General features: G+C 48.8%; 1 protein-coding gene across 2 annotated transcripts in view; it reads right to left on the minus strand.

Annotated features, from left to right (window-relative positions):
* APBA2 (amyloid beta precursor protein binding family A member 2) overlaps positions 1 to 18,494 on the minus strand; it is a 66,825-nt gene that overhangs the window by 42,108 nt on the left and 6,223 nt on the right. For both annotated transcript variants that reach the window (XM_061181698.1, XM_061181696.1), the window contains exons 2-3: positions 3,379 to 3,459; positions 2,320 to 2,356 (exon numbers count right to left, since the gene is read on the minus strand). In XM_061181698.1, the coding sequence (XP_061037681.1) occupies positions 2,320 to 2,356; positions 3,379 to 3,459 (118 nt within the window). The remainder of the gene's footprint in view (positions 1 to 2,319; positions 2,357 to 3,378; positions 3,460 to 18,494) is intronic.

Here is an 18,494-nt window from a genome sequence, read left to right on the forward strand (position 1 = left end):
AGCTTCCAGGGGCCCCTCGAGGGACACATCCGGTTACAAGGCACCCTCCATGGGAAGTCCAAAGCTTTGTACCCCCCAAGGATGCATCTTCCATCGAGACGCAGTCACCATCTTTCCCATCTCTACCACGGCTGGTGTGGACTTTTGCCCTTTTCTCTCTGCTTCCTGCCAGGAACAGGAAGTGGTGTCCGGAAGGATACGGACACTGGGTGGGGCTGAGGTGACCCGCCCGAGGAGAAGGCCGATCCCCGTGTCACGAACCCATGGAGCCAGGAGCCACTCGCCTCTGGACCTCTGTACACAACAAGCTTCCCTGTTTGGACAAGCTCCCAGTAGGTGCATGGAAACGCATTCCTAACTGATCAAGGTGTCTAATTTGGGGGTGGTTTCCCCACATTCATTCCATCCTAGGGTGTTTCATCATTATCTCTTCCTGTTCCTGAGTCAGACTTTTGGTCCTTCAAGTCTTTGTTGAATATGAATCCTCTGCTATGAAGGGGTGTGTGTTTGCTTTAAGATCGCTACGTTTTCATAACAGTCGAAGGGCTTCTCTTCTATAGGACACTCTAAAGTACGGCGGTCCACACTGGTTCGAGCTGGTCACAAGCAGCCTTAGCCAGTCTGGGTTGGTTGGAGGCAGCTGTTTTGATGTGGTCTATAACAGTCAGCTGGTACAGAGCAGGGAGTCTTCTGGAAGTCTGACTGCTAGAGGTATGACTCGGGGCACCTAGGCACTGACTCTGCTTCCCGGTCCCTCCCCCTCCCCTCCCTGCAGGTATGAAGCTGATTCAAGCCAGGGGAGCTTCATGTGCAAATCATCCCCCCAGACAGTTTGAGGGAGTCCTGCCCAAATGGCGCCATGAAATATGTTGAAAAGTGAGCTTTGGGACTTCCCTGGAGGTCCAGTGGTTAGGGCTCGGCACTTTCACTGCGGGGGGGGCCCGGGTTCAATCCCTGGTCAGGGAACTAAGATCCCGCAAGCCGCGTGGAGTAGGCAAACAAAAAAAAAAGAAAAGTGAGCTTCTTGGATCCACAAGAGTCTCCATCACCAGACCAGTGGACTGGCATAGCCCCATCCCGGCATCCTGATCACCAAGGAGACCGGAGCTGGGATGTAACACATCCCCCCTATGAAGGAGATGCTGGGTCCTGCCAGTCACTGGGTCCTGGAACAACCACACTAGCAGGCTGGATTGGGATCATCATAATCTACTGTGACCTGATGAAAACCAGTGTGATCCAGTCTGAACCAGCTAAAATGTACCCCAAACCACATGTAAACTGCTGAGCAAAATCCATCTGAGCCTACTGGAATTGGTCAAAATGGGGTCAAGGCTATTTGAATTGTGTAATATTGGTTCCGACAGTTCAAAACTGGTTTTTATCCAGCTGGAACAACACCGAGCCAGTATAACGTGGAACCAGTTGCAACCAGGTTGAGCCAGTGAATTCACTTTTAACCAGTTTGAATTGGGCTAGCCTGATTTAAACCAGTCAGTCCCTTGAAAGGGAATTTGAGGGCTTCAGTTTCCCAGGTTCTTTTAGTTCTATAGTAAAAAAGAAAACCAGGGTAGCAAAAGTCTAAAGTCATTTATTTCTGAAGATTAATTTACCTTGCTCCCATAAATATTCATAAAAATCAATTACCAGCTTATTGAAAGAATTAATAAACTTCACATTGTTTATTGTAACCCACTAGCAAGAGCAGGAATCAGCCTCCTGGCAAAGCAAAGATCCTACTTTTAAGAGGCTCTTTACCATGTGGTTGGAGGGAGTTCTAAAGGAGTTGCCGGGGGTTCTCTGATGCCCTTCAGACAACAGCCAAGCAGGAGTGCTCCCCACACCAAAAGTGACACAGAACAGATCAGCTGGGTTTTTTTTTTTTTAATTGAATGTTAAAATGCAATATTAACCTCCTCAAAAGAGACAGGAGAGTGGAAGGAAATGAGTCTTTAAAAAAAAAACTAGCAGTCTGAATTTGGATGCAATTATATCCACCCTAATCAAAAGTGTTAGATCGTAATTAGCAGCTTATACAGAGACATTTCAATCTATTAATTCAATCATCGTGTCATGTGTGAGGCCATTACTGAAAGTGTAATTAAATGGGATGGTTTCCTGTTCCCTAATCAATTGGATCTTCTCGCCTCCCATTGATGACATGGGGCCGAGCACCTTGCCTTATTGTAGAACTGCCTTCCCCTTGAAGGTGTGTTTTCTACACAAGCTTTGCAGGAGAAAACCAAAAGTCAAAGTCCCATTTGCTTTGACGTGAAAATATGTCAACTGCCCCCTAAGAGAGAAAATTCAGTCACTTACCAGCCACAAAACTTGGAAATGATGCCACCTTCTTTGTCTGTTAGGAAATATGAAAACACACACACACAATAGGTTTAAGTAGTTGGCCCATAAGATCTAGCCTAAGATGATTAATTACCATAATTAATTAATTATGACTGGTCTTCTCAAGAAGTCAGCTCCTTACAGCAAACCAGTGTCTTTCCGGCGCCATGATGTTTGGGTGGGGTACATGTAACCAATTCTCATGGAAAACCTGGGGTACAAAAGGCCATCAGCTAAAACCAGATTAGCATGTCACTGCTAGAAGGAATACACCCAGTGTTTCCCTAACCGGTGGGCATGAGAATTTCCAGGCACATCTTTAAAAGCAAGGAAGGAGATCAGATGCCACTGCATGGGTGGCCACAGTTATTTCATCCAAGTTAGAAAATCTCATCCAAACCATGTTATCCAGAAAAGGGAAATAACTTGCTTAAGGCCTCATTCTAATAACCTCCCCATCATGGCAGTGAAAGTTTACATGGGATTGTATTTTAAAACCACATTGTTGGTTTAGAACCGTGGTTCTCAACCCAAGTGATTTTTGTCCCCAAGGGGACATACGGCAATTTCTGTAGACATTTTTGGTTGTCACAACTTGGGGAGGAGGGCTGTTACTAGCATCTAGTGGGTAGAGGCCAGGGATGTGTCTAAACACCCTGTAGTGCAAAGAATGGCCCTTCACAACAAAGAAGGATCTGGCCCCAAATGTCAATGGTGCCACCCTTGAGTAATCCTGTTTTAGAACATGACCGTCAGATAATGGGGTAAAATGAGTTTCTGTCAAATCGGGGAGCACCAATGACCCCCACGCACCAAAGGCAACACATGGGCACACCGTGGTGTGGGTCTGAGTCAACAGGAAAGGGCCTTCCCTTCCTCCTCCTGCAGGGCCACCGGGCTTTGCCTGATGGGACCCCCCTCCCCCAGGCACTGGGCGGGACAAGAACATGGTGGAGAGGGCGAGCCCATGAAGACAGGGTGGGCAGCTCCCACATCAGGGCCCTGGGCCAGAACTCTCTTCCTTGGAAAAATTACCTCTAGAATGTTGTTATTGTCAACAGGGCCATTGAGATCAGAGCGCTGCTGCTTCCTTGGCTGCTCCAAACCATTGCAAACCTGGAAACCGGGAAGTTAAAGACAAAGATGGTGTTTTCACATGTGAGAAAAAATAAAAATACAAAAATAAAAAATAAAAAATTTAACTTTAAAAAAAGAAAAATAAACCAAGACACAAAACTGGAGATACAATATGATACAATTTTATAAAATGCATGTGTATATAGGTATGTGTGTGTGCATACAGATATAATTTAACTTTTCTGCCAATAATATGTATACTTTTATACTTCTAAAAAGTTATTTGAATCATATTTTCTAATTTCTTGTTTATTATTATTTTTAATTGTGGTAAAATACATATAACAGAAAGTTTGCCATCTTAACCATTTGTAAGTGTACAGTTCAGTGGCATTAAGTACTTTCACATTATTATGCAACGATCACCATCCATCTCCAGAGCTCTTTGTATCTTACAAAACTGAAACTCTGTCCCCATCAAACACTAACTCCCTATTCCCACCCCACCACCAGCCCCCGGCAACCACCAGTTGCCGCTATCAATTTACTCTAAGGAGCACATACAAGTGGGGTCATACAAGATTTGTCTTTTTGTGACTGGCTTACTTCACTGAGCATAATGTCCTCAAGGTTCATCCATGTTGTAGCAGGTGTCAGAATGTCCTTCCGTTTTAAGGCTGAATAATATTCCACCGTTTATATAGACCACTTTTTGTTTATCCATTCATCAGTCCACGCACACCTGGGTTGCGTCCACCTTTTGGCTGTTGTGAATAATGCTGCTACAAACACGGGTGTACAAATATCTCTCAGAGTTCCTGCTTTCAGTTCTTGGGGTATATATATATACCCAGAAGTAGGACTGCAGGATCATATGGTAATTTTATTTTTTATAGTTTGAGGAACCACCATACTGTTTTCCACAACAGCTAAGCCATTTTACATTCCCAAGAAGAGCGTCCAAGGGTTAAAATTATATTTCTAAAAAACTTAAATTCTTAGTTCAATGCAAATTCAAAAATCTAAATTCCTTAGTTAGTGCAAATTAGTCAATCTACTACTAGAGGAAAAAATGCCCCAAGGACATGTCATAAGTCTTCTCTTAAAGAAGACATCAAACCAAAATTCCTCTTACTTCGATGAACAAAATGTAAAGTTTAGGTATATTTTCTCTACTTAGTGCCCTGTACTATCCAGGAGATCTCTCCAGATCCAAGCACTGAAATCACTGTCCAAACCCCAAAGGAGGCTCTGGTGAGCCAGCATCTTAAATCGAGTTCCAGAACTTTCTGGAAATAGATTATCAAGCAGTAACAATATGATTATGCCAATGACATTAGTAAGTTTTATTTATAAATAAATAAATTTATATTATGAACTACATACACATTATACTCATATTTACATTATGTTTATTTATAAATAAGTAACGTTATGAATCACATTCTTTCCCATATGAGATGGATGTGCCCATTCCTGCTTTACAGGTAAGAGGACTGAGGCTCCAGGTGTGGACAGGAATGGCCAGGTACCCACAGCCTCAAGCAGCACAGCCATGTGTCGTGTCTTCCCTGCCCTAGACTGTTACTGTCATGGCCTGTGACTCTTCATTAGATCTCTGTGCGGGGGTTAGAGAAAAATGAAAAGACCCAGGCCCACTGTCCTAGCCCTGAAGGGAACAGGGGGGTTGTGCACCAGGCAGACCAGGGATTCTAGCTGAGCATCCTCTCCGTGACTGCAGGTACCACTGGGCTTCAGAGGCCGTGGGCATGGAGGGGATGGCTCAGACAGGAGGTGGACAAAGCTGTCTGGGCATTAAGGACTGGGCAGATTTGTGCCACATCCCGAGAGCAATCTGGGGTCGCTCAACCCACAGGAAGAAATGAGGCCTTCCCGGAGCACAGGGGGTGCAGGGCACAGCTGGGGCCAGGAGAGTCAGATGTCTGCTTGGTCCCCTCTTCCTTGCTGGAAGCCCAAAGGACTGCCCCTACCCCAAAGCCCCGTGAGCCCCCAGACGGAGCCAGTGGGCCCTGACCTGGCCCCGCTGTTCTGGTCTGTCCCGAGGCGGGGCTCTGGGGTCCCCTGCTCCACCCATCACAGCCCTCCTTTCAGGTCTGGCCCCATCCTTCTCCTTTCAGGTCTAATCTACCCACCATGGATCCATGCTGCCCAAGCTGAGCAGACAGCGCCCCTTCCTGCAGGGCTGAGCCTGAAGGAGTCACTCCTGCCAGGGTCCCACGGGAGCCAGGCTTCTTCCCGAACTCCTAATCCTGCCACAGCCCTACTGGCTCTGCACCTCCCACTGTGGACAAGACACACCAGGAAAAACCTCCTGTAATGTCCAAAGGGGTCTCTCACCTCAAGGGGTGCTCCCGTCCGCCTTAAGTAAGGCTCTAATGTGGGAATGCCCCAGACAACCCTCTGCTGTCCTGTATACCTCCTAATTTCAAGGTCCACTTAGAGCACATCAGTATTTTACCTTCTTGTTTGCGAAATTTCTAACCGTCCCTAGGCTGAGTTCACAAACTTCATTTCCTGAAGGCCTGCACTGCCTTACAAGGAGCCGAACAGGCACCAGGAAACTCCAAAAACCCCAAAGAAACCAACCAATCAACTGAAAAATGAAAACGAGGTCAACCACACCTAGTACATACTGAATATTTGTGTGTCCCCCCACCCCCCGCTGCCAAAATTCATATGTTGAAACCTAACCCTCAGGGCAATGGTATTAGGAGGTGGGCTGTTAGGAGGTCATTAGGATTAGATGAGCTCATGAGGGTGGGGTCCTCATGAATGGGATTAGTGCCCTTATAAAGGGGATCCCAGAGAGCTCCCTCGCCCCTCCTGCCACGTGAGGATGTAAAAGAAGATGGCTGTTTAGGGAAGTGGGTTCTCACCAGACATCAAAGCTGCCAGCACCTTGATCTTGGACTTCCAGCCTCCAGAACTAAGAAGTAAATGTCTGTTGTTTCTAAGTCTCCCAGCTTATGGTATTCTGTTTTAACAGCCCAAAAGGACTAAGATAACACTCCTTCTACAAATGTTACAGGTTGGGATAGAACCGAATTTTTCTGGCAGAAAGAGGACCATAATATGGGGCAACAGACTGTCATCAAGGTGCCGAATACATAGTGGGAAACGGCAACACCAGGACCGCCGCTGGCCTTGTGTTGGGTGTCTCTGGCAAATGGAAGAGGTATCCCTTCTGGGGGACGCAGTTCGGGCTTGGCCAGGGGAACCCAGGCTGGAAGTCAGTGCCCTACACCATCCCCCAGACAACTCAGTGTGGGGCCACAGCACGTGGTGACCACAGGCAACACAAGGTCTCAGGTCCACGTACAAGGGCAGCTTCTCCCCAAAGCTTCCACAGGCTCGACCCTTCCCTCCAGGCCAACATTTTCTCTAACTCCCTCCGACCACTCATCACCATGACAACTGCATCTCATAATAAACAGCTGGGGTTGTTTCCAGAGAGGCAGGAGGACGGCTTGTGCTGCTTCTTCTTGGGAGAGTCCATCTGGTGCTCAAATTTTCATCTCAGGGGCCAGGGTGGGGGGCTTGGCAGCAGGGGACACAGGATCTGAAATGAACATGGTTAGAGGCCCATATGGATCTTAGAGGGAGATGTTGTTTAAATCCTTCTGTGCCCTCCCCACGGTACAGCAGCCAGGCACACCTCAAAATAAGATGCCAACAGGGATGGGAGGGCCACATCCCTCATCAAGTACCTGTAGTGGGGCGTTCTCGGTGCCACCCACTGGAACCCCCATCAGCCATTGCTGGGGGGGAGGGGTGAGTGAAACATGTGACCTGAAATATGCTAATGCAGTGGGGACCCCCCGAACCCCACTCCATGGAGCCCGGAGACCAGAGCACGATGTGATGGCACAGGCTGGTCACAAAATGCCAGGACCAGGGACAGCTGTTCAGGGCAGAGATGACTTGCTTGTAAGAAAAATACACTAATTTGAATAAATCGTTCGAATAAATATCTTGGCTCTAGTTAGGGAAATTAAAGCTAGGATTTTTTTAATGTGTCAATTCTGATTGTGTCTGCTGGATTAAACTGAAAATCTGGCAATATACCCCACATGGCTTCAGATGGAATAACAGCAAACAAGCACACGCCCGCTCACACCATCTGGAACAAAAGCTGCGTGTTTCCGAGCGCTGTCCTGAATGACAAGCACGTGAGTGACATGGAGGGGAGCTCAGTGAGGGACAGATAGCATGAACGCAAAGCCAAGGAAGCCGCTGGACTGCCCTATCTGCCCCCAGACACAACTCCGAGTAAGAGAAACCCCAAGTGCTGCAGGAGTGTTCTCCAGGAGTTGTTTCTTGCTCTGTTTTCAAAGGCATCGGTCAGCCTGACTCATCGGACATTCCAGCTCAGGAGGGGCAGCTGGGGCAGCAACACTGAGGATGCTCCCGTGGGGCCAAGCTGAGAGCGTAACCCACAGGGCCACTGATGGTCTGATCAGCGCCCTCCAGGTCTTCTCTCAAAGGCCCTCCAATCCATCCCCTGACAAATAGATGGCTCCGAAAAATGACAAATTTGTTCTTTTTCTCCCATTCCTCTTACGATTCAGGTCACTCTGTGATATTTATCTGCAGGAGGAGGAGAGCTTGGATAAAGTCTTTATTCTTATCATAGTTATCCCTCTGGGGATGATCGCATCTTTTTGAAGCTGATCTCTGGCTTACGAGAATCATGACAAGAGGCACTGGGGAAGCCACTCGGGGCCTGGCCTTGTTCTCTGAGACTCGTCCACTAAAACTTTCTCCGCCACTGCCCCCGGGGCCCCATCACTTCTCCATTCCATCATTCACTCTTTTTTCACAGGGCCCCAGGAGGGGCAGGTGGTACCCGGGGGACTAGCATTTTTGAGCAGAACCAGATTTTTCATTGGCATCTACGTTTCCATCCTTCGTCAAGCACTGCCCAGAGTCTGCGTCCACATGGCCAGTCGAGCAGGCATCTGCTCTGTGTCCTGCACCACCCTGGGCACCCGCATTCAGGACGGGAAGATGCACATAACAAAGGTCTAGGCCCAGGACAGCTTCCCGACCAGCACCAAGGCATAACTCAGTGGTCCTGCTGCCTCAGACTCTGTGGGGCCAGCCAGGGTATTAACAAACACACAGGTCAACTAAAGCCACCCTTGAACAATGGTGCGTCCAGATGCCATGCCATCAAGGCTTCGTTCAGGCTGTTCCTTTTTTTTAATTTGAGCGTAACTAGAATTCTGATGCGTTTTTGGTGGGAATGTAAAATGTCTAGCTGCTGTGAAAAGCAGTCTGTGATACCTCACAAAGTTAAACATTAAATGCCCATGTGACCCAGCAATTCCACTCTGAGGTGTAGACCCAAAGGAGCTGAAAGCAGGTGTCTACACAAAAACGTACAGGGATGGTCATGGCAGCATGATTCACAACAGTCAAAAGGTGGAAACAACCCAATGTCTGTCAACTGATGAATGGATAAACAAAATGTGGTATATCCATTCAATGGAACATCATTCAGCCATGAAAAGGAATGAGGTCGTGATACACGCTACAACACGGGCGAACCCTGAAAACATCATGTTAAGTGAAAGAAGCCAGACACAAAGGGCCACATATTATATGATTACATTTAGATGAAATGTCTACAAACAGGCAAATCTATACAGAGAGACCTTGTTTTATTGCATTTCACTTTGCTGTGCTTTGCAGATATTGTGTTATTCACAAATTGAAGGTTTGTGGCAACCCTGTGTTGAGTTCATCTATTGGTGCCATTTTTCCAACAACATTTGCTTACTTTGTGTCTCTGTGTCACGTGTTGGTAAGTTGCGCAATATTTCAAACTTTTTCATGATTATTATGTTTGTTATGGTGATCAGTGATCTTTGATGTTACTATTGTAATTGTCTGGGGCACCACAGACCACGCTCATATTAGACAATGAACTTAACTGATAAATGTGTGGGTTCTGACTCCTCCACTGACCTCTCTCTCCCTCTTCTTGGGCCTCTCTATTCCCTGAGACACAACAATACTGAAATTAGGCCAATTAATACCATACAGTGGCCTCCAAGTGTTCAAGTGAAAGGAAGAGTTTCATGTCTCTCACTTTAAGTCAAAAACTAATGATTAGGCTTAGTGAAGGCATATGGAAAGCAAAGACAGGCCGAAAGCTAGACCTCTTACACTAAAGAGCAGCCTAATTGTGAACGCAAAGGAAAAGTTCTTGAAGGAAATTAAAAGTGCTACTCCAGTGAACACATGAATGATGAGAAAGTGAAGCAGCCTTACTGCTGATATGGGGAAAGTTGTAGTGATCTGGATAGAAGATCAAACCCAGCCACAACATTCCCTTAAACCAAAGCCTAATCCAGAGCAAGGCCCTAACTCTCTTCAATTCTCTGAAGGCTGAGAGAGGTGAGGAAGCTGCAGAAGAAAAATCTGAAGCTAGCAGGGGTTGGTTCATGAGGTTTAAGGAAAGAAGCCGCCTCCGTGACATAACAGTGCAAGCTGAAGCAGCAAGTGCTGATGTAGAAGCTGCAGCAAGTTATCCAGAAGATCTAGCTAAGATCATTAATGAAGGTGGCTACTCTATACTACAACTTTTCAATGTAGATGAAACAGCCTTCTATTGGAAAAATGCCATCTAGGACTTTCATAGCTAGAGAGGAAAAGTCAGTCCTTTCAAAGCTTCAAAGGACAGGCTGACTCTCTTGTTCGGGGCTAACACAGCTGGTGACTTTAAGTTGAAGCCAATGCTCATTTACCATTCCAAAATTCCTAGGGCCCTTACGAATTATGCTAAATCTACTCTGCCTGTGCTCTCCAACTGGAACAACAAAGCCTGGATGACAGCACATCTATTTACAACATGGTTTACTGGATATTTTAAGCCTACTGTTGAGACCCTACTGCTCAGAAAAAAAAAGATTTCTTTCAAAATATTACTGCTCACTGACAATGCACATAATATTACTGCTCACTGACAATGCACCTGGTCACCCGAGAGCTCTGATGGAGATATAAGAGATTCATGTTGTTTTCATGCCTGCTAAGACAATATCCATGCTGCGGCCCATGGATCAAGAAGGAATTTCAATTTTCAAATCTTATTATTTAAGAAATATTTACATTTTGGAAGGCTACAGCTGCCATAGACAGTGATTCCTCTGATGGATCTGGGCAAAGTAAATTGAAACATTTTGGAAAGGATTCACCATTCTAGATGGCACTAAGAACATTTGTGATTCTTGGAAAGAGGTCAGAATATCAACATTAACAGGAATTTAGAAGAAGTTGACTCCACCTCTCACGGATGACTTTGAGGGATTCAGACTTCAGTGGAGGAAGTAACTGCAGATGTGGTGGAAACAGTAAGAGAACTAGAATTAGAAGTGGAGCCTGAAGATGGGGCTGAATTGCTGCACTCTCATGATAAAACTTGAATGGATGAGGAGTTGCTTCTTATGGATGAGCAAAGAAAGTGGTTTCTTGAGAAGGAATCTAATCCTGGTGAAGATGCTGTGAAGATTGTTGAAATGACAACAAAGAATTTAGAATATTACATAAACTTAGTTGATAAAGCAGCAGGAGAATTTCAAAATTGGATGGACTGACTCAAGTTTTGAAAGAAATTCTACTGTGGGTAAAATGCTATCAGACAGCACTGCATGAGACAGAGAAATCATTTGTGAAAGGAAGAGTCCATCGATGGGGTAAATTTCACTGTCGTCTCATTTTAAGAAATTGCCGCAGCCAGCCAGCCTTCAGGCACCACCAGCCTGATCAGCCAGCAGCCATCAGCATCGAGGCAAGACCCTCCACCAGCAAAACAGATTACGACTCCCTGAAGGCTCAGACGATGCTTAGTATTTTTTAGCAATAAAGTACTCTTAAATTAAGGTGTGTACATTGTTTTTCAGATGTTATTACACACCTGATCGACTACAGTATAGCGTAAACATAACTTTTAGATGCACTGAGACATCAGAAAATTTGTGATTTGCTTTATTGAGACATTCACTTTATTGCAGTGGTCTGGAACCAAACCACAGTATCTCAGGGGGTCTGCTTGCACAGGAAGGAAGTCGATTTGTCATTACTGGGGGCTAGAAGGAGGGGAGATTGGGGACTGATACTGCCAAATAAGTATGGGGTCTCCTTTTGGGGTGATGAAAATGTTCTGGAACTAAATAGTGGTGGTTGTACAACACTGTGCTAAATGCCATTGAATTGTACACTCTAAAATGGCCAAAATGGTAAATTTCATGCTATGTGTCTATAGCTACAATTTTAAAGTAACAGGGAAAGAAAGAGTAAGCAGAGCCCTCGACAGATCTAAAACACACTGCCTCTGCCTCTGATACCCCCTTCAGCTCAGCACTAGACCCCTGCACGAAGGTCACAACCAGCTTATGCAGGACCAGCCCTCCTGAGGGACACAAAGGTCAAGGGGAGGAGGGTGGGCCAGGGGAAGGAGGCAGACCACCCAGACAGCAGCAGCAGGACCTCAGACACTCCTCCGTCCCAGGCACCAGCCTCGCACCTGGGATGTCAGTCGTATTCCCTCGTGGGGAAGGAGGGAGCCCCATCACTGCAGGCAGAGCTACAGAAACGGGGAGTGTCATGTTTGATTTAGCTCAATTCTCAAAGGAGAAAAGCTCCATGACCCCTTCTGCATCCGTAGCTGGGGGCCAGCAGGCTGCTTTTCCCACGGGTTCCACCAGCTTGCTACAAACACCCCGGCCCCCGCTAACTGCAAGGTGAGAAGCCCTGTGTGAGCAGTTTAACGACAGTGACCCTCCAAAGGGAAGAGCAATCTCTTGGCCTTATGGCAGGCTCAGGCCGGGGGCTCCCGGGAACCCCGAGACCCTCCCTGTTCCCCCAGCTGCTCCCCACCCTCAGCCTAGAGCGCACCCCACACACGTTCTGTGAGAGCGAGCATGGCATCAGATAAATGGATGACACTAAGGCACCCAGGTCAGAAGAAACCAGATGACCATGCTAAGTCAATGTTCGAATTCCAGCTCCGAGGCACTTCCCATATTTAACTCCCACTTGTCTATAGAGACTGCCCTTCCCAGCACGGAACTGCCAAGACCAGCTCTCTGCTCTCTCGATACGGGAAGGAGTTCTCCATTCCAATCAATACTATTAGTCCTAAATAATAAACAACTCAATGGAACTGCCTATGGCTGCCAACACTAAGTCCTATGACTCCTAATTTGAAAAACAAGTTTAACCAGCTAATGTGTAAAGGAGAGCCCAACCATCCAGTAAGCTTCTATTAAATCTACCTGCTCAACTATCATGAATACGCAAAATAGAACATCTTGGTTTCCTTAAAGTTGAGGATGAGGAGAGAGAGTATTTTCATGGTACATTTGACAACATATTCTTCTTTTAATGATACTAACATGGTATGAGCTCAACCATTTTACATAACCCAGTGGTCTGCATGACCTATGTGAAAGCCCAGCAGGATTAATAATCTGGTATCCACCACTCCTCTGCCCCTTCATGGGCTCAGACTGGCTCAACTTAGTTTTAGATGATTCAAATTGGCTCAGGCCAGTTAATGAGACAAGAGCCTTTTCTTTCTTTTTTTTTTTTATTGTGGCAAATATACATAAAATAAAATGTATCATTTTAACCAATTTTAAGTGGACAATTAAGTGGCATTAAGTTCATTCACACTGATGTGCAATCATCACCACCATCCGGCCACAGAACTTTTCATCATCCCCAACGGAAGCTCTGTCCCCTTTAAACACTAACCCCCATTCCCCCCACCCCTATCCTGGCAACCATCAGTCCACTTCTGTCTCTATGGATTTAATTAATCTAGGTACCTCACTGGGTGGAATCATACAGGATTTGTCTTTTTGTGACTGTCTAATTTCACTCAGCATAGTGGCCTCAAGGTTCATCCCCGTTGTAGCAGGTGTCAGAATTTCCTTTTTTTTTTAGGGCTGAACAATATTGCTTTGTATGTAAAAGTCTTTTTTTGGAACTTGATCATTATAACTGTGGTGCAGAAGAGAAATCAATGTTCCCACAAATACTGTAAAAATTACCAGGCCATGATCTCTGAATATGGGCCAAACGGCCCATATTTTAGGTGACTTGGAAACCTTTGGCTTAATTCATCTGATTTCATTTTTCTTGGCATTTAAAAGAGGGTTGGAGATTAAATATTAATAGGATATTAGGCAAGAAAAACCTCGGGCAGCAATTCCACTTCATGACATCTCCCGTGATTTGCAAATCCAATGCAGCAAGAAGCACCCTGACCCGCCACTACTCTTGTGTCTGGAGCGGGTTTTGAGGACTGGTGAATGGCTAGACTATCCCTCCTTTCTTGAAATTAACAGTCATATTTCTAAAAGTGACCAGCATGCTATCTTTTATATACTTGGGTCCCCATGAATGAATAAACGAATGAATGAATGTAGAAGGGAATAGATGACAGCAAGGAAGAGCATCTATTTTCAATGACTAGAGAAGAAAGCAGCAGCAGAAGTAGCCAGAGGAACTCAGAGGTACCCAGAGACCTGGCTTGGGTGTGGGGTGGTCTGGGTCTGAGCCCTTCTGAGGAAGACACTTGGGTGGGTGAGTCTGTGTCAGTGCATACCCCTCCACGGCCAGAGACCAAGAAGCTCTGGAAGTGAAGGTCAGGAACAGAGGTCTCCCAGCCGGCACCAAGGGCTGCTTTGAGGGGAAGCGTGAGATCCAAAGTCTAAGTGGGAAGGGTGAGGGGAGGGATAGGGCTGCACCAGAAGTCAGAGTGGGCCAATAGGTCCCAGAGGCAGAATCAGAGGCCGTTTGCAAGTGTTCGGGCCAATGAAGAGGAGGATTGACCAAGGAGGGCAAACAGGCAACGCCCCGAACAACAACCTCCCTCCTACCTGACATGGTGCCCCGAGCACTGTCCTGAGAAGTAACCCCTCGGCCAAAGTCTAGCGCAGGCTCGCTGACCTGCTGGCCTGACTGCACCCAGAGTGGGGCAGGGTGGCCAACCGTGGGGCAGACCCAGCAGTGCATCAGCACCAAGGACAGCACACTGCCAGCTCTTAAGAGGACCATCTGCTGGCTGTTGAAACCAACCTGAGCAGCTGGGCAATGAGATTCTGCAAGCCCAGATCCAAGCATCCTTCAGCTCCAGTAGTCTGGGCCTTGGCTTGGTCTCAGGTGGAGAGACCAGCTTCTCTTCCGTGAAGGCTGACTCTGGTCTTGGCAGGGTCTGGAGTCCACGCTAGGCCCTGGGGTGCCATCCTGTGCCACACCCCCTTCTCAGCCTTTCTGAGCTGTGCTTAGTTTTCCTGAGCTGTCCATGGTATTATCTGATGTAGGGTTGGGAGCTATTCTTGGTTAGCCTCCTATTACCACAGTGCCGTGTCTTTTTTAGTAACTGATTAGCATTGACCGCTATCTGAGTGCTTTGGGGTGCAATCCCCGTGACTGCCATCGCCAGGCTGTTCCATCCCCGAATCTCGTGCTCAGCAATGTGGTCTTTCTCCCTGAACAGAAGTTGTTACTATATATTCTCCCATGGAGCCCTGCACTTCTTGGGGAATGTCATGTGACTGACTGATCTTGTGGGATGTGTCTTGAGCCCCTGGCACACATGGGGGATGGTGGCGGTGCTGCAGGGGCCCGAGGATGGGAGATGCAGGTGGGGCAGCGCCCTGCCTCAGTCCCCCACCCACCTCTCTCCTTCCCCGAAACCTGCCCTGGACACACACCACTGGCCAAGCAGTGCAATTTGAGTCAAAGCAACGCATCCCAGCTCCACACGTGGTGGGCACCCTCTCCCTGCTGGCACCTCCTCAGATCCCTCCCTGCCTGCCCTTATAGATGCTCCCCACCCATCCCCTGTGCTCCCACATGGGAGCCTCTGCCCTGGCCATCCACCAGAGATGCTCAGGGCCCTCCCAGTTCCCCATCCCCCTGATGGCCCTGCTCTGTCCCTCTCTCATCAGCATCCTCAATCCAGTCCTTCACCTTCCACCGGTCCTCCTTCAGGGCTCTGGCCCCCGTCACAATCCCCAACCCCACTGCATGCTAAGGATGCCCGTGACCTCCACGTTCAGCCCGCCTGGTCAGCTGACTTCCCAAAGCCCCCCTCAAAGTCCCGGGACCTCTCTGCTTATCACCTACGTGGGAGCCCGTCCCCAGGAAGCCTGCAAGGGACTCACGGGCTGGGCAGCGGGGTTTCTCCTGATCACCCAGCCCCACCCGGATGGACGGGGAGTCTCTGCGTGTCTGTCTCCCTCTAGAACGAGCTTCTCGATGCAGGCTTAAGTCACTTTCATCTCTGCACCCCCAGGGCCTGGCACACCGTAAGTGCAATTCGCACAGACTGCGTGGGAGGGCTCGCAGACGCCAGCCAGCCCAGGAGATGGGGAGTGGGAATTATGTTCAGAAACCCCGAGTAAAGGAGGGACGGCATTTGGAATTAGTGACAGACCAGTGGTCTGGAGCCCAGCTCATCTGCCTGGAAAGCGGGGTTCTCAGTTAATTTTCAATTCAAAATCGAGTGTGAGAAAATCAGGGCGCCCTTGGAGATGTGCGGCTGCCACCCCAGCCCCCCAGATCAGGGAATCCAGAGCAGAAAGGGGCTGAGGATGCCACCAGGAGGATGTGAGAACCACCCCCAAGAAATCCCTGCGGGGAGAGGGGGCACCTGAAGAGGGCCTGCAGAGAGGGGGGAGCCTGAGGGCACCTGGGGAGCTGCTCCCACCCCACCTGTCACCCCCGCCCATCAGGCCCCACCCATCTCCACGGTGTCCCTGGCCAGTCCCATGCCTCCTCTCATCCTGCCTCACCCTGCTGCCTTCGTCCCTCCCTTGATGTCACCCCAGAAGACGGGGACATCATCTTGCTCCCTGCCCGGCCCAGCACGGTCCCAGCTGTGTGCAGAGCCTCACCTGACTGCCTCCCCCACCTCCTGAGATTCCCACGGATGTAAGACCCGCATCCTCTTCCTCACGGCAAGCGCTCCACGCCCCTCACCATCCATCGCCAGATACTGATCCAATAGCTCTGCTCCCACAGCCCCGGGCGGCAAGTCCAGAACGTTCCTGAGCCGGGAGCTGGTGCAGCGGAGTGAGGGCCAGGCTTCCGGGCTCTGCCATCTGTGCTCTTAACCACTAGCCCCAACTCTCTCGAGGGTGGAGGAGGGGGGCAGGGAAGGAACCTTCTAGATTACTGTTAGGGGAGGGGCTTTACATGATTTTCCCAAACAATAAAGACAGTATTTTAGAAGCCCTGCTTTAACTAGACTTTAAAAGCCCTGACGCAATCCCAGATTCCTGCCAGATGAACTGCTCCATGAAAATAACAGCCACCTCTAGTCACAGGTCCTCAAGAGGCTTCATAAAAATCAAATCAGGGCATTGCGCTGACTCGGCAAATGGGCTCCAAGAAATCAAGTTTGGGAGCTCGGGCAGATCAAGCGAGGGGCTTAGGATGCCGAGGCCTGGATTTCGTTTTCCAGGGCGGTCCCGGGAATTAGTGACAGCAGGCGCACTGGGCGGGGAGGAGGCTGGGGAGGGGCACAGGAGTCCGGGGACCCTTCCATGCACCCTCCCCATGAGCAAAGGGACGTCCAGGACTGATGCCCGGGAGGGCAGGCAGAGGAGTGGGGACGGCTGCAGAACTGGAGCAGGGCTGCAGGAAGGAAGAGGCCAGCTGCGCTCCACGGAGGCCTCGGGGGTGTTGAGGACCTTCCCCTGTCTCGCCATGCCCCTGGACACCCCTCCCCGCCCCAAGCCCTGTCCTCAGCACCTGCCCGAGGGCTCTTTCTCCAGCTTGGTCCGACCTGGGGGCCAGGTCTGGGCAGACTGTTCCCACCTGGGCACTGTTGCAAGCACCAGGGCCCCTTGCACACCTGCTTCCACCTGGGCACCAGTGACCCCGGGATGCTCTTCTCTCAGCCTCTCAGGGCCAGGGGGTCCTCTACAAAAAGCAGGTGCTCATACTTGCTTCATACGCCGCTGAACAAGGCACGTGTGAGCCCAAAGGGAGCATCACGGTGCTGCCCCCCACACAGGGCAGACCGAGGTTGCCCCTGCCCCTAATATTCCCCCTCCCTATTTGGTGGCAGCATTCCTGCCACCACCTCCAAAGGTCCTGCATGAAGCAAGTCTTGACTGAATGCCAATCACAGCAAAGGCGTCCGCACAGGGAGCAACGCTGAACACTCGTGCGTGTGATGTGGCCTCGGGGCCCTGGATCACACCTCCCTCTAACTGCTGTATAAGTTGACTACGATGTATTGATCTTTCTTTTTTCTATTGTCAGAGGGCTCTTTCTAGAAAGCACTGGCTGGGCTGATAATAAACAGAAATCATGAAAACCCCAAAGAATCAAAACACGCCTTTGGTTTGCCTTCCAGATGTGCGGAGCCGCTCCACATGGTGGTCACATAAATCTGAAGTCTCCAACTCTATGATCACTGAAGCCTTGATGTGTACCCAGCCCACAGGGGCACGGAGGGCCAGGGAAGGCTGCAGCCCTAGGAATCTACAAGGCCCAGAGGATGGAGAGTCTCTGAAAGAAGTTCGGGCACAGAGCAGGTGTTTCTGGAGGACCTGATCTCACAACAGCTGTCACAAGTGAGTCCTTGCCAAACACAGACGCACAGCAGGGACCACAAGAGCCTGTCACCCCAGGCACCCCGAAGACCCACGGAACCATGATCTTTGGTGCTGGACAAACATGCTCTTACTGTGCCCCCAGGAGCACGGGGGGCACCCCTCTTCACAGGAGGTGCATTGAGGACTCGCCCGGTCCCCCTAAGCTGTGACACCAGCCCGGGTGGGGTCCTCCCTCCACACTCCCGGCCTCGCTGCCAAAAGGCAGAGGACCACCCTGGCAGGTGCAGAAACGGCCATTCTATCTGGATATTCAATATGCATCTGGCTGGACCCAACTCATGCATCCTTTAATTGCTGTATGTAAAAAAAAAAAAATCAATATTTCATGTCACCAAAGCTCAATTAAAATTAAGAAAAATGCCCCATGAATAATCTCTACTTGATTGATTTGATCTATGGCCTGAGCCC

Source organism: Eubalaena glacialis, chromosome 2, assembly GCF_028564815.1.
Source record: "Eubalaena glacialis isolate mEubGla1 chromosome 2, mEubGla1.1.hap2.+ XY, whole genome shotgun sequence".
Taxonomy (NCBI): Eukaryota; Metazoa; Chordata; class Mammalia; order Artiodactyla; family Balaenidae; genus Eubalaena; species Eubalaena glacialis.